This window comes from Haliotis rubra, unplaced genomic scaffold (assembly GCF_003918875.1).
Source record: "Haliotis rubra isolate DU_JTF1 unplaced genomic scaffold, ASM391887v1 Scf388, whole genome shotgun sequence".
Classification (NCBI taxonomy): domain Eukaryota; kingdom Metazoa; phylum Mollusca; class Gastropoda; order Lepetellida; family Haliotidae; genus Haliotis; species Haliotis rubra.
This window is the reverse complement of record NW_025767066.1, coordinates 496,141-513,081: the sequence shown is the minus strand read 5'-3', so window position 1 is coordinate 513,081 and position 16,941 is coordinate 496,141. Positions and strand designations below refer to the sequence as shown.

Here is a 16,941-nt window from a genome sequence, read left to right as displayed (position 1 = left end):
AGTGAGACCAATTTCTCGAGCTCGAAAACACACACTTATGCTAAGATTTAATCAAAACAATATTTACTTATTAGATTAATAGTTTTTCAGTGCACTTAGAATTAATATCTTGCACAAAAACGTTGAAGCTCACTAAATGGCTTTGCACCTATTTGATCATTAGGGATATTACGCATATTGACCAAACTTGGTTTTGCCAATATTTACATAATAAATAATGATAAAAAAATTGACCTTGTGGGCTTTGATATTTGTACACATTAATACAATATATTTCATTAGCATTTGCTATAACCTACATGTATACTTAGGTGTGCATGAATGAATTAACAATAGCACTGTGCTTGTGATTTCAATAAATAGTAACAATTGGATCAAATGAGTCCACATTGTATTGTTCTTAACCCACTTCAGTGTCGTGGGTTTTGCACATGATCAAGATTGACAATTAAATCAGCATTTTAATGGAAACACAGATATAGAGATTACTAAACGAGTGTCTGTCAGATACCATTTATCTTATGAGTTGTTTCAAAACGTATCTAACAAGCGAGAAAGCAAGTTAGATATGTTTTGAAACAATGAGTTGCATGAATACTAAAATAAATGGTATCTGACAGACACGAGAACAGTAATCTGTTTCTAACACACTTAAAATCTCACCACTTTTGGATCAAGTCGATGCATATTTTATCCTTTCTCTGATTGTAGTGGTGCATTGATACATAACACTCAGCAGACTACTTACTACACATACATTGTGTAACCCTCCACAAAAGAGTATCAGTCATATTTGTGCATTTCTAAGGCAACAACAATAATGTAAACAAGATAAGATCAAAGAACTTTTTATTAAACACTCAAAAGCCATGACTTTGCAACTGTAACTGGTTCTCTCCCAAGTGAAAATAATTTCACAGTGTGACGTCATTATTATAGTTCTGAACATGTGCTAGGTGATGCTCGTTCAATTTGAATACAGTCGTCATCGGAGGATAGTTTGGATTTCTTTGCACATGGGGCACTTGCAGTTCCGTAAAAGTTAATGTTGAATGTACCCCCATACACCGAAGCTGAAAATATTGAGAGTTTGTCATTAAACGTAACCTTTGTGCTCGACTGTGACATTGCGGAGGTTACGTTCACAGTTGAAGGGAAGCTACTCTTCGTTGACACAGCCTGCTGGCTTTCCCAGCACCTGCCACTGCCACTGAGGATGCCAATAATGTTTTGGTGTTGCGAGGATGAAATTTGACTATAGTTGTTTACACTCTGCATGTTACGATGACCTGATATCTGCATAATGTGAGTTGGAGGAATATTTTCATCAGACAGTTTTTGGACAAGGAATTTTCTTGCTGAATGTTTTGTGAAGTTCCTGTTTTCTAAACCAGCGTATTTTGCTATACGTCTGATAATAGAGCTGAGTTTGTTGCTACCAACAAGTTGCTGTTTGAACCAGGGGAATTTGCTAGGTGGTTCCTTGGTGTTAGTGGCAATATAGAAAGGTGTATCTGGACTGGAGTACCCTGCAGGACGGAGGCTCAAGTACAGCTTGTACATGGATACTGGACAACGGTCATCATTAGTCGTCCATGCTTTTAGGTGCATGTTTTTGACTGCTTCTCTATGAATTCAAGAAATTCTCTACCATCTGAGTCAGTTTTAAGTGCAATATCCCCCAATTTCATGTCAGTGTGTGGATAGACACAATGGATCCAAAAATTAGTGGTGTTGTTCCACCACATGGTGTTCAAAATGGATTTGGGATCGTGAGGACCAAGTTCTTTTGTTTCATAGAGTTTGTTAATATCATCATCAGTGAGTGATTCAGCATGGCAAGGTAGGTTACCCATTCCTCCACTCTTTAGTCAGTGTATGGAATAAGGCCAATCCGACCGCCTGAAACAGTCTAGATTTCTGACGGACGGTCTAAATTTACAGCTAGCCAGCCAGATGGTCTGGTAAAAAGTTTAGATGTTCCATACATCTGAGTAAATTCACCATATTTGCTCTGGTTAAATCCATTTGGGGCTGGTAACATTTTGAAGTTACCAGCCCTGATGTCTGGTTGGATTTTTGGCTTATTTCATACACTGCCTTACTACTTTTGGTTTTGGTTTGATGACAGTGTTTAACTTTTCAAATTCACGATCATTGATAAGTGATTAACGGTAGTGCTTTGACTTCAGGTACCTATCAAAACTGGACAACATCCCACGAACTGTAGATGGTTCATAATTGCTACCATCTTCCTTTCTGAGGCTAATAACAAATGTACACAAACTGTCACAAAGTTCTGTAGGTTGAATGGACTCGAAAGGACATGTGTCACCATTTGCAATCATGAACCCTTGCAAATACCTCATTTTGTACATTGTTTTACATTGTGTGTTTCGGTTCTGATTGTCATGAACAAATTTGTCAATTTACGAATGATCATGTAGTTGTTCAGGGTTTGGGGATAGATCCAAATCGTTACAATCACCAGGTTCATTGGTAAAAATATCATCCATCATCAGTTAATCAATTAAGTCAGTAGGTAAATCGATCTCACCACAAACTAGCACTGTCATTACAGTGTCAGGTATTTTCGCAAGACAATACCTTGAAACTCATCCCTCCTGTATAAGTTCTAATGTTGTACATGTTGTATGTTCCAAGAGGAGCCACAATGGAGATAACACGCCCTTTGTCTTTACCATCTATCTTCACACGTAATCGTTTACACAGATGTTACTTATTGTGGAAGCAATTTTGAATTCATGACTATGCCTAATCTGCAGCAACTACGACAATGGAAAAAAGAAAAGAAAACAGAAACATGTTACTATCTAAACTAAGTTTGGTTTATTTCACAAATACATACTTACTTACAAGACAATCACACATATAAGGTAGGGGACAAGTATACATATATTAAAGTGTTTGGCACGAGTAACAGGTCTGCATTCGAATCAGTTTGAAGCACAAGAAACATCAATGAATTTTAATCAGGGGTGTAGTCCGTCATAATCTAACCCTAGGTCATCACCATGGAGGAGCTGATCATGGGCTTGGAAATCGATCTCACACATATGTTTGATACCAGTTTGCTCACATGGGTTATGTAAGAAAACAACTTACTTCAATGCAAGAATGGGTAGCTTTGATCATAGGATGTTAACAAACGATGTTGCAACTACATGTACCCATGCCGCCCAGCTGGAGTGGCCATTGCATGTAACAGTAACATGTAGTGAATATGTTCACCAGCGTGAGTCATCCTACCAATTACATTCTTACCTTGGCACTACAAAGTGATTTCAGTGGTAGTAAAACAATAACATAGATTTCTAACATAGCTGGGGTTGATGTGGTTACAACCTCTTTGGTCAAGTGGACAAGGCACCCATTACTAGATCTGATGATCCAAGGTTTGAATCCCGTGGCCACTTCGTTGTCAAATACATTTAAGGGTGTATTGAATCAACTGAAATCCAGTTGGATGTTTTCATAAGGTCTACAGGTTAATCTTTGTTCAAGTATTGTATGTGCATGTTTACTTGTTCCAGGTTTTGAGGAACATGGGGTCCAAATACAGTTCAAGGACACTGAACAACACCTGCCAGAGTTCCATGTTACATGAGATCCCAGAAGACCTGGTTATAGAAATACTCATACATGTTCCAGCCCAAGACGTTGTACACAACTGTGTGCTGGTGTGTCATCAGTTCAGAGATGTTATCTCCAGACCCACACTTTGGAAGAGAAAGTGTGAATTGGAAAAAAAACATATTCCTCATTTTGTGAAACCAGAAGATTTCAAACAGATTTTTTTCTTTAACCCCTATTCAAGAAATTTAATCAAGAATCCATGTGCACAGGGTAAGGTCATTTTTGTGTGTAATGAAGTATGAATATATCTCTGATGTTGAGCCTGCCCCTGCTGGTGCATGTGAGTGAGTGAGTGAGTTTAGTTTTATGCTGCACTCGGCAATATTCCAGCTATACACGGCGGCAGTCTGTAAATAATCGAGTCTGGACCAGACAATCCAGTGATCAACAGCATGCGCCGATGACATGTGTTAACCAAGTCAGCGAGCCTGACCACACGATCCCGTTAGTTGCCTCTTACCACAAGCATGGATTACTGAAGATCAATATTCTAACCTGGACCGTCACGGGTCCCCTGCTGGTGCATGTGTTCTAGAGACAAACAATGTACACATCAACCCATGCTGGTTGTAAGAGCCAAGAAAATTTAAGATTTTGTGGTTACAAAATAGGTGCATGGTGTATCATGGTTATAGTGTGCTTAGTTCCAGAATTGTTGGTCATAATATCACCCACTGTTTTGTCTAATCCAGACGTACTATTTACAGTGTTCAGAGATATGTATGGAATACTGCAGAACAATCAACATGCTGGTTGTTTGTCCCCTCCATTCTCCATCATTGCTGTTATCAGCAAATTGTGTCTCAATCTTTTGGCAAATGTAATCTTGTTGAGAAATATTTTAACAACATTTTCTTTTACTAAAGACGGATTACAGCATTGGAAAGTGATACAAAATGGAGGCAATTATTTTCAAGTGCAGAAAGAGAATCATGGATCTCAAGATGTAACTCAAACAGATATGATTCAAGGTAAACTTTCTTCAGTGAGTGTTGTGTTTTATTCTGTTATAGCACAGATTTCTCAGCTCGGTGTGGGAGGAAAGTGGTGTTGAAACATGTTAATCCTCTTCCTCATGTCTTTGAAATTAGAAAACAACATGACAAATTATTGAATCCAATGACGACGACTTTTAATTCTCTTGTGTATGTTGTTTGTCCTTTCTTCACAAAGTAACCTCCCCTCCACTAGGTTGAATTGTAGCAATCATTGCTTAAAGGTCACATGCAACCAAAAAATCAAACATAATTAAAACACAATTATCACTTCTTCATGACATATAATATGCATTGCTGATTATGAAAAAACAAATAAACAAAATTATAAGCGTACAATCGCAAATCAAAAGTGCAATATTTTGTACTTAGGTTTACCTCCCTCGAAACGAAGCAGCCGGGATACCGAACCCAGTCAGAGCGGGTGGCTGTGCACTCAAGTGTAACGGCTGGTTCATTAGCAGATGCCGCCGGCACATTGTGTGTGTATATATAGAGATGTTGGGTTTTGTAAACATTTTGCAATCAACAGACATCATAACATGTCATGTGTTCAAGTATCACACCTGCCTGTCTGTGTAATTACATAATATGACAGAGACTGAACTCGGGCCATAAATCAATGCGTTTTGTTGATGGTGTATAGCCTGATTGGTGTTAAGTTCAAATTGCATGTGGTCAGTGATTGCAGTTTTGTATTGAATATTGTCATTAGCAGACAGGCAGGCAGACACACAGGTGTCAATAAAACAAGACACTGAGTTTTGTCTGTGACAACGACATATCTATATCACAGTTAGAAATTGTGTCAACGCTAAATAATGACATTGCTTTTAAGTATCGAACTGAGAAAGTGACTCGGTAAGAAGAACGTGTGGTGAAATAGACAAATGAAATTATATAAACAGTTTATTTACCGTCATAACATATAAAAGCTCGCCTGTGAGATATCAACAAAACATTAGAAAAATAGCTCACACCAAAGCCTTCACCGAGTATTCACCAGACAGCCCGCTTCCAAGTTGCGCGAACCTATTTCACTGCGCACGTGCTATGAGCGCAGCCAAGCTGTTGAAACCCGTATTCCCCAGAAAACTCTGGGGAAAATAAGTGAAACGTTTGAACTCCGATTTCGCGCGGTTTTTTTCATCGCGTTATTTTTCAACTTTATAAGTTGAATTTGCATTTTTGACTCTTTGTTTGGGTAAGTCCATACCGAAAGGTATCAGAATCTGCAAAGTTGTGTTTTACGTTGCATGTGACCTTTAATTCCTACACCTAACTACCCGTACACAACCACAGTGGAGTGGACAAGGAGGGCATTCACCATCATAACTTGTTTGTGAGGCATTTAGAAGTTGGAACACCAATAAGGATAACATCATATGGACTGACATTCTTTATTACAGTATGAGCAACGTTTGGTGTACGTTCTAACCACAGACAGGACAAAGTCAGCTCAGTGAACAACAGATATGTGATGTTACTGCCACCTGCATGCAAAGATGTGCACAACAGTGTAATCTTCTGTGACTCACAATGAATTCCATTTTGTAGATGTGCAGGAGACCCTTCTGCAGAGACCACATGACTGACAACAGGCAATATTTCCATTTGTGGAGGGTGGGGTGAAGGGGTGGGGAGGAGGAGAGAAGGATCCATAAATAGTAATCTTATCATTAACAACACTGATTGCTAATTTCTAATAAAAGATGAACTCAAGTATCTAGAGAGCTGCCTGCCATATGACTGCAATCAGAGCTTTCCTGTGAGTTAGATTCTGGAAGAACAGTAGCATCCCCAACAGATCCCAACAAAGGGATGGATTCTGCAGGGAATGAATGGATTCTAATCTCACCCGAGGAGCTGGCAGTTCTTTACAGAAACCAAGACTGAAAACTCCTAGCGTGGAATCTGACCCGAGGAGTTCCCTGACTGCCTGTTAGGAGAGCAGTTTATCTATCACCTCAGGGCACCCACAATGGACATGAAACCCACACAGCAGTCAAGCACAGAACACCAGGCTGATCAAGTTCAGATTAATGAAATTTTCCATAAAATTGGCATTAATAAATGAATTAATAGGCTCTTTTCTTGCAATGAGCATGCGCACAAGGACCCAGAAGAGAAGCGCTAAGAGGCAATCAAACTAAGAGAAGATAATATATGGTAACTGGATAGGATCCATTACCTTTCTTGCACATCACAGCAATCACAGACTACAGCTGTAGGCATATATTCTTCATATTGCAGCAGGTGTCTGTAAGTTTAACATTCATTCAATGGTCTGACTGTGTGAAGTCATTAAACCTGGACATATCCACTAGGTCCATCACAGGAACTGAGGAATTTAGTAGCATTCTGTTGGGATGACTACTACCAGCTTAGATTCACAGTCAACAATTGACGATACAAATTCCTTGGCTCCCAGTTTTTGGACTTGAAGCTCTGTGGTTATTCACCTGTATTCCAACTCTAGTCATCAGTTTTGAAAGCAGACAACATTTTCAGTTAAGTCCGAACAGTTTCAAAGAGGTTAACCAAGAGGGAATAAATGAATACATGCAAGAGAAAGAAATCATGATGTAAGGTGGCTCACAACACTGGATAACAATACGAAGCATATGTCAGTCTGACTGAAAGTCTAACCAGGTTTTTTTTCTGGGGGACAAACTCAACACTGAAAGTTTGATATGAGTGGTCAACAGGAGCTTGACATAGATGCTCACCTACATTCTGCCCATCCAACATCTTCACCAGGGCAATGGGACAATTCACAATAATTGGTCAAAATTGAAAGTACATCATGTCCGATCTCTGTTTTTCTTTGAGCAGTTCTGAAAGCTAGACAACAAGAGACTACTGCAGTGCATGGTGAGAGCTACACATGCTACAAGAGACTACTGCAGTGCATGGTGAGAGCTACACATGCTACAAGAGACAAGTGCAATGCTACAAGAGACGTACTGCAGTGCTAAGTGAGAGCTACACATGCTACAAGAGACTGTACTGCAGTGCATGGTGAGAGCTACACATGCTACAAGAGACTACTGCAGTGCATGGTGAGAGCTACACATGCTACAAGAGACTGTACTGCAGTGCATGGTGAGAGTTACACGTGCTACAAGAGACTGTACTGCAGTGCATGGTGAGAGTTACACATGCTACAAGAGACTACTGCAGTGCTAAGTGAGAGCTACACATGCTACAAGAGACTACTGCAGTGCTAAGTGAGAGCTACACATGCTACAAGAGACTGTACTGCAGTGCATGGTGAGAGCTACACATTCTACAAGAGACTACTGCAGTGCAAGAGACTACTGCAGTGCTATAGTGAGAGCTACACATGCTACAAGAGACTGTACTGCAGTGCATGGTGAGAGCTACACATGCTACAAGAGACTACTGCAGTGCATGGTGAGAGCTACACATGCTACAAAAGACCGTACTGCAGTGCATGGTGAGAGCTACACATGCTACAAGAGACCGTACTGCAGTGCTAAGTGAGAGCTACACATGCTACAAGAGACCGTACTGCAGTGCATGGTGAGAGCTACACATGCTACAAGAGACTGTACTGCAGTGCACGGTGAGAGACATTTCAAAGCAGTCTGGAAAGAAGAGTGATGTCAAACCCAAATTGATGTCGTTGCAACCAGAAGTGATACCACAAACAACAGAAATGACATAACAAAAGTGAGGGCTCTTAGCCCAAGCACAATCAAAGTTCCTGTCACATTGTATCTGATAAAGAAGAAAAAAATGCACACCAACATCTGTGATTGAAAGAAACTAGGCACACCCAAAATTTAGTTAACGGTCCTGGCATATTAACAATATCCCTGACACACCCAATCCAGAATCCAATACAGGGACCAATAAACCCACAAACTGGGAAAATTTAGGACACCATACTGAGCCATATTTCTTAAAGAAAGGTTCAAACAATGCACAGGAGAGGATTAAAATATACTATTCACACTTTGCTAAGGATCAAATCATGGATTCAATAGAAAACTAAGATGTGGGGGTTAAATTTGGTTTAAATATCTAAGCTTATTGTAAGCATGGATCCTAGGTTTCAGTATGCTATTGCATATATACCTGCTATTGACAGGAGTTGTGTACTTGTCAATGACTTGTTCCATGATTTGCAAAGTGGTTGATTGGTGCCATGAAAACCATTTTGATGGTTACTCATGTATCAAGTGCATAAGGTTAGATTAAAATGGCTGTCTGCCTAAAGAGGGGTTACCATGTTATTATTTATCCAGTTTTAAATGGATTCAATTTCAAATTATGAATCTACATTTAAGTAAAGTTGTGAATTTTTGTGATCCTTAGCAAAGTGTGAGTAGTATATGTTATTTCAGGAGTATTTATAAGCCTGTGCTCTACTGTGCATAGTTGTGTGAAGGTAAGATGTGCTTTTAATGATATCTGTTTTATTCTTTCATGTAATGTACAGATTGGTCAGGCCCGGATATAAAGATGTGGGCCACTTCATATCAGGCTTGTGAGAAGACACAGATGATTGACCTGAAGGAGGAGGGTGTACCTCCTGAAGTGTTGGACAACATCAAACCACCAATCTACATCTCCGAGTGGTAGGTTCAGGGGAAAAGGAAAACATTTTATGGATTTGATTTTGGATTAACAGACCCTAGCCAAAATCAGAGCTTGCAGAAGTTATGTAGACTATAAAAAAGCAGAGTTCATCCTGATGTACAGGAATATTCATCCCAAATTACACAGAAAAAATATTTAATAGAAATAATTACTTGCAATTTCAGAAATATATATACTTTTCAACTGTTAATATGTTAGTTGCTTTCAATAATCAAAGTTATTTCATAAGGGACCGTTCATAATTTATGGCTTTTTTGGGGGGGTGGGGGTCACTCATTTTGTTCTGGGGAGCTAGGGGGGTCAGCAATTTTGTACATAAAAATATGTTTAAAATTATGCTCAGGAATTATGGGAAGGGGAGGGGGGTCATTGATTTTGTACATGACATGCAAGGGGGGTCACTTATTTTGTACATAAATTTTAGGGGGGGTCATTCTCATTGTACATGCTTCTCCATAAAAATCATCACCATCCCCCCTAGCCATAAATTATGAACGGTCCCTAATTAGACACTTTGAAAATGTAAGTTAAATCTCTTTGGTTGTAATCAGGGAATTTTGTTCTAAATATGTATAGATACAGACATCCGCTCATTCACACAATCAGCTCATTGCTGCCAAGAGGTTAGTGTAACTGAAAGGCTGTCCTGATCTACTCCAGGCACACTTGTCCTGATGTCCAGTTTTGGATTCATTTCTCAGTGTTACAAAAAGAATGGAGAAAAAGTAATTTAGATAATTATCTTAATGCCCCGGGAGGCTTAAGTAGCAATGAAACGTCAGGAAGATGCATGGCTTCCTGCATACATTGGGCTACAGTTTGAGGGGCATCACATGCAGCATTTGTACAAATGCTGAAAATCCATTTCCTTGTTATAAGCCCAGAATACTGAAATCCACTTTTTCAGGGAATGCCCAAGACATCTAATTTTGGGAGTCACCATGAATCAAAGGCAGATATTTGAGAGTCATATTATATTTCTTTTTAAATCATTTCATTTGAAACATGTACTTTTGTATATGCAACTAGATTGATTAAACCTTGTTTTATGCAGCTATTTAACACCAGATTTAGGAAATGAAAAGGTCGAACAACGATGATACTTCTGAAATTTCTTATTATAAGATGCCATTAATTTGAAGATTCAGAAAATCGTATTATGTTGGTGATCTTGTGAGGGTGGGGGCTTCTTTAGATTGTCCTTTTGTTCCTGCTATGATCTTTACCCTTCAGTAACATACCATTTATTTTGTTCTAAAGAAGTTAGTTATATCCTTTGGTCAGGACTGTATGAAATCTGAATTGGTATTGAAACATACACTGCATACACGACACTTTAAACACGTGACACCACTGTTTTCATTACAGCATTGACAAGTATCTGATTACTATGATTTTATGGAACAAGGCCTTGGCTGTCTCCTTATTGAAGGTACGCTGCCCGATTTGACTGCGCCTGTCACTATGAGTTGGAGGCGAGACTGCTGTCTGGGAGCAAGAAACAACTGGACAGATTCACCTTTGAGGATGATGTCCCACAGTGGACTGAAGGAGAGTGGATAAAGGTACTTCATACAGCAACACCTTCTCTTCCCAGTGTGAGAGGTACAGCTGAAAAAGAAATTCTTCCAACCAGTTGTTACAATCAATCTCCACTATACCCTGGATGCATCCACGGCTTGGCCCGATAATTTTATTACCTCCCTTGGCTGGCTCCGCATTCTCACAGTAGCCAATCAGCTAAGCCACTGTTGCCAGTGTCAACAAAGATAGCGGTCGCAGTCACAAAGGTTTGTTTGCAGTGCCACTCATATTTTTGGGGAAATAATACTAACAAATTGACAGATCTGAAACTTAACAAAAATATATGAAAGAACTCCTTCTACCTCTATCAGAGTACCTCTACATCAGTTGTGTTGCCAAGTTTTAACGGTTAGATAATTTATGAAGTGAAAGTGAGTTGTGATTGGTACGCTCATCTTCCCAGCGTAGACACCTGATTAGACAAAAAGCCAGCCAAGGGAGGTAATAAAATCATCAGGCCAAGCCATGGATGCATCCAGGGTATAGTGGAGATTGTGGAGATAGTGGATATACCCTGGAGATTATCAAGGATGCCTGTAAACAAGTTGTTTAAAGAAATTGCTGCACTGATTTTCAAACTGTCTGCCTGGGGTATTTTTTGTTGACATTCTTATGTGTGTTTATTCTTCCAGAATTTGTAAGTGTTTGCATGTTTTATAACATGTTTCTTATCTGCACAAGCATTCATGTTTTAGCTAAAATTTTCAAGTGTTTTGTTGTTTGAGCCATCATTTTGGATTTCTATCTGTTTTTTTTTTTTAAGTTTTACATAAATTTTCCTTGGTATGGATCGATATGTATTTTTTACACTCCCTTAAACTTCTTGTCCCATGCAACACAGTTTGAGGATTTTATTTTGGACTTTGTCTGTGCAAATTCATCTTTTCTAGAGCAGAACATAATAAACATTCAATATTTCTGTCAAACTTTGCACATACATAGGCCTGGTGATGAACCTTTTGGTTGTTTGGGATTTCTGAATAAAATATTTTTTGCGTTTCTATGGCAACAACTTTGACTTTGGCTAAAATTGGTGGTAGTCTTCTTTTCCGGAGCTTAACTCTAAAACCGTTCACTATTTCTTCACCAAACTTGGCACATAGATAGATCTGGTGGTGAACAGGTGCCTTTGAGTAGTTTTGGATTTCTAAATAAAATATTTTTTTGTATTTCCATGGCAACAAGTTTTACTTAGACTGAAATTGATGTTGGTGCTCTTTTCTGGAGCAGAAACTTTAAAACCTTTCAATACTCTCCTTCCACTTTGTGGGTATTCAAGAACCTAATGACATAAATCAACAGTACCACTCTATTTTCAGTATCAACATTACTAAGGTACGTCAAACCGTGACCGCCTCCGTGGTGTAGTGGTTAGAGCGTCCACCCGGAGAGCGGAAGGTCGTGGGTTCGATCCCCGACTGCGTCATACCAAAAGACGTTAAAAAAATGGTACTTGTTGGTCCCTGCCTGGCGTTCAGCATTAATGGGTACAACAAGGACTGGTCGGCTCAGAGTCAGTATACTGTGTCTGAGTGGGGTATTCATGCTTCACTGCGGCATGGTATCTCAGTGAGCTAGCACTATCAAACCAGCTTAAGTCTGGGCTAGTACAAGCAGCCGCACCTACACATACACACGCATGCACGTCGTCATATGAGCGAAATATTCTCAAGCACGACGTTAAACCCAATTTCACCTCACCTACATCAAACCGTGGAAGCACTCAGGCAGTCTGTTGTTGATACAAGCATGCCACAAGCATCACAAGATCAATGTGAAGAACAATGTAACATTTGAGTCATAACCAGTTGACATATTTTACGATTTACCATTGCGGGGGATATTGATGACTTTTTCTTGTTATATCTTTTCAGCTGTTCACCTGTATTATTTGTCAAAATTCCATCAAGACAAATATTTGACAACACTTTTATTTCCCCATGTTTTTGGTTTATGTTTGCCTTTCGCAATACTTCTGCTTAAATTGCAGATTTATGCTCTTCCGTTGTCAAAAATGTCTATGAAAACATCCCCACTGCTTTGACTGTATAGGTGTCTCCTTGATGAGTTAACAGCAACATAGTTGTGCCTCTCTCTTTTCCTTGCTTCAACAAACACCTGCAGGTAACTCATCACAATAGGAAGATGGTATCATTCCCGGAAGTTATCACAGTTCTTCAGCTGTTCCGTTATCCTAGGCACCTCTGAATGTGCAGTAGTCGAGTGCACTACAGTGCTCTAATGACTGGCGCCAGCTATTCAAGGCCCTAGATTTTCGAAGCTCTCTTAGCGTTAAGATAGTCGTAAGTTAATGTTAATGCATGGCACTTAAGACTATCTTAGCACTAAGAGAGCTTCGAAAATCTAGGCCCTGCTTCCTCCCGCACCTGTAGCCTTCCAACAGATGCCGCCTCCTTCTATGGACACATTCTGGATGCATGTGTTGATGTTGATCTTCCCTGGGATGGGTCTGGGCATGATGTTGCAATTCAGACCGTCAAATAGATCATAAAGTTCCCTCGCAACAAGGACTTGGGAGTGGGTTCCCCTGAGCCTGTTGATAATAATTATGATAATATGGCCACTTCCATAGCGCTGAACTCCACACAGCAGGGACATGCTGTAAGCACATACAACATGCTGGACATTATAGCACTGGGTAACCCAAGCTGCCTGTGAGGGGCTAGAAGGTTAATAGTCACATGACTTATACCACCGGGTACCCATACAGCACTGAACTCCACACAGCAGGGACATGCTGTAAGCACATACAACATGCTGGACATTATAGCCCTGGGTAACCCAAGCTGCCTGTGAGGCACTAGAAGGTTAATAGTCACATGACTTATACCACCGGGTACCCATTCACTGCTGGGTGAACAGAGGCAATTTTAAACCAACTCAAGTGATTGAATAGCTGTACTGCCTCCAGAATCTAACATCCAGAGACCTGATCCATTTTGTCTTCAAGATGATCACCGCATCCAGTGAGTGATGCATCGGTGAAGAGGTAGCTATCAGGCAGAAGCATCCTCATTGGAGTCCCATGGATGAGGTTGGGAATAATCCACCATGCATGGTCCTTGAACACTAGATTGTCTGCATGGTTTCATGAGTTTTGCTGATTTGTGATCACTGATTGGTTGATTTTTATTCTACTTTTCAAACCATAGTGAAAAAACTAGCTGGTGATAAAATTAAATGCTACCACACCACACCACACCACACCACACCACACCACACCAATTATTCTTAAGAATGAAATAACAACAAACAATACCAAAACATCATATTTTGTCCATGGTACAATATTTGTTTAAGAAATAGTAGAATAATTCTGTTTAATAGGATGTGTTGAAATTTATGATCCCTGTTTTCGTTTTCAGGTGGAGCATATATTTCCCCGACTATAAGACAGGCGTTAGGTTTATTGAATTCCGCCATCTTGGTGTTGACAAGCAGTTTTGGGCTGGACATTATGGACCAAAGTTTACTCTCTCAACTGTGAAATTTTCATTTGAAATGAATACATAGTGAAGTTCTTCAAAGACATTTAGAGGTTGGACGAACATGAATACATGACACGTTTCATGAATAACAACTTCTCCCAGTGTATACTTCCTTTGTTCTATAATCATCAGCTTGGTCTTACATTGTAATACTGTCTATCTCATTGGCTTCATCCTTACATTGTTATCTTTGTACATTAATCCTATTTTTATTGTCTCCAACCATGTTTTATCTAAATTTATATATATTCACTCTGTGCACTACTCGGTATTCACCTGATGAAGGAGCAAGAATTAGTTCTGAAATGTTGGATAAAGAAGTTATCCATAAAACGTGCCATGTATTTATGAATACATAGCGTCCATTAGTTACCATGGTAACGGCAAGCATGAGATGTTTAGCAATGGACAACATGTCTATATTTCAAAATGTTGTATCTGTGCGACTGAATGAGTTTTAAAGGGCCACTGATCCAGAGCAATTTCCGTGGACTGGTTGTTGCTTTTGTTATTGTTTTTCTCCAGTGAGTACCCGGATGATATCCCAGAATTCATGACTGGTTCGTTACCTCTGCTGCGCCACCCTCATGCGCAATTGATAGTATAAGTATAGACTGATCAACATGAAATCTTTTTTGTTCGATAATCTTATGTTGATTTTGTTGTAAAATTATGTACACTTTGATGAATAATTTGGTTTCTTATAAAAAAAATATTCACTTTGATAAAAATGCTGATTTTGATGCAATATTTTCATTTTATTGTAATGTTGACTTTATAAAAATGTTAACGTAAATGGATGAAGAATTTGATTTAAGAAATAGTTTGACCTTGAATTTGGTGAGAAGCCTGATACAATAGCGTTGTTTTGAAAGTAAGGCTAACTAAGTACATGGGGAGTCTTGGGGAAAGTAGTGAGCTTGGGTTCACTACTAGTCAATCTGAATGTTGTATTAAATGGCATTATTTTGATAACAAATGAAAACATTTTAAATGTTAGGACTGAAATAACGAAGTCAATGTACATCTTTATATTTTGTCTTATAATCCTAATTAGTTTATTATTATATTTGTATGCATTTTGAAACTTAATAAAATGCACACGATCTGCTTATACTTAGTGAATTTATAACATGATTGTAATATCTAGACATTTTGCCAGATTAGACAGATTGCCAACGTGTATCATATTTCACACACACGTCCTGAGTGCGACCTAGTGTATGTGGTCTGTCTCATTACATTTCACAGCAAAAACAAAATGATTCTGTTGAATGCCATAACAAATAAATACAAACAAAATGCAAATATTAAAATTAAAACAGATTAAAGTTATAGCAACAATATCAGGCTATTACCTTGTTCGGGGAATGTATCCATCAATATCCACATAAAGGAATGAGATGCCATTCATCTGCAGCTGACAAAATATCCTGTTCCATGTCATGTGTCTTTCAACAGTCTAATATGCGAAAAAGTGATCTATCGTTTCAGGTTTTTTACATTGGTGTATAGTCCCATTGGTCACCCAAGATAGCACACCTGGCAACTAATTGCATGATGTCCGCCGTTCTTTAAAAAAGTAATTTAGTTAGCCAATAATGAGCAATCAATCAATGTATTGGCGGTTAATCCTTTGAAGGAAGGACGTTGTTTTTACAAAGAAACTTTACGACAGGGTGTATTCAGTATAGATTAGTAAATCTACATACATAAACACTACCTTTTGACAAATCCACTTTGCAGGATAAAAGCAATTAGTCAATCAGCGTGTTATCGGTTAATCCTTTGATCGATGTTTGTTTTGTAACTCAGCTGATAATTCCTCTTACTGCACTTCCATGCGCATATTACATAAGATGTAATACATTTGCCACATCAGACCTCAATTTATAATGATGAGTATTTACTCCAGACACAAGAAATGCCAAATGGGAACCTTTGTCGGGTAATCTGAGTGGTGTTATCACTAATTATACATATTATAAATTCATAAACTGACCATCAAGTGAATGATGACAAATAACATGTGTAGGTTTACCACCAAACAAGGGTTACAGCAAGAGAGTAGTAATCCCTGTATTACATGCAAGTTTGATTGCCTGGAAAAAAACCTTATGGGCAGACACTGTTTTGAGGATACAAACGGAACTTCATTGTTACATAAGAAATATATATAAGCATTTGCTGTGTACTTAGGTACATAGGTATATACAGATTTTAACTAAGTAAAATTTCAGATTATTTTGCAATGGCAAAGTGGGGTTCTTTAGTTTATGGATTCAGATATATCAAATGTGTGTTTTTGATATCATAGCATACATACCAGACGCCATATTTTTACATGATTAAATATTGAGGTAAAAAACACAGAAATAGGATCAAATTGGATCAGTCACTATATGGGGCGGTGGGGTAGCCTAGTGGTTAAAGCGTTGGCTCGTCACGGCGAAGACCCGGGTTCGATTCCCCACATAGGCACAATGTGTTAAGCCCATTTCTGGTGTCCCCTGCCGTGATATTGCTGGAATATTGCTAAAAGCGGCGTAAAACTAAACTCAGTCAGT

At 38.9% G+C, this 16,941-nt stretch overlaps 1 protein-coding gene across 3 annotated transcripts in view; it reads left to right on the top strand.

The window, feature by feature from the left end:
* Nucleotides 1-14,911, top strand: part of LOC124286630 (F-box only protein 44-like) — a 32,999-nt gene extending 18,088 nt beyond the window's left edge. For 2 of the 3 annotated variants that reach the window (XM_046723015.1, XM_046723014.1), the window contains exons 2-6: nucleotides 3,555-3,867; nucleotides 4,524-4,628; nucleotides 9,121-9,259; nucleotides 10,714-10,886; nucleotides 14,252-14,911. In XM_046723015.1, the coding sequence (XP_046578971.1) occupies nucleotides 3,567-3,867; nucleotides 4,524-4,628; nucleotides 9,121-9,259; nucleotides 10,714-10,886; nucleotides 14,252-14,373 (840 nt within the window). In that variant the 5' untranslated portion in view covers nucleotides 3,555-3,566 and the 3' untranslated portion in view covers nucleotides 14,374-14,911. The remainder of the gene's footprint in view (nucleotides 1-3,554; nucleotides 3,868-4,523; nucleotides 4,629-9,120; nucleotides 9,260-10,713; nucleotides 10,887-14,251) is intronic. The other variant, XM_046723016.1, reaches the window with a different exon arrangement.
* The last annotated feature ends 2,030 nt before the right edge of the window (nucleotides 14,912-16,941 follow it).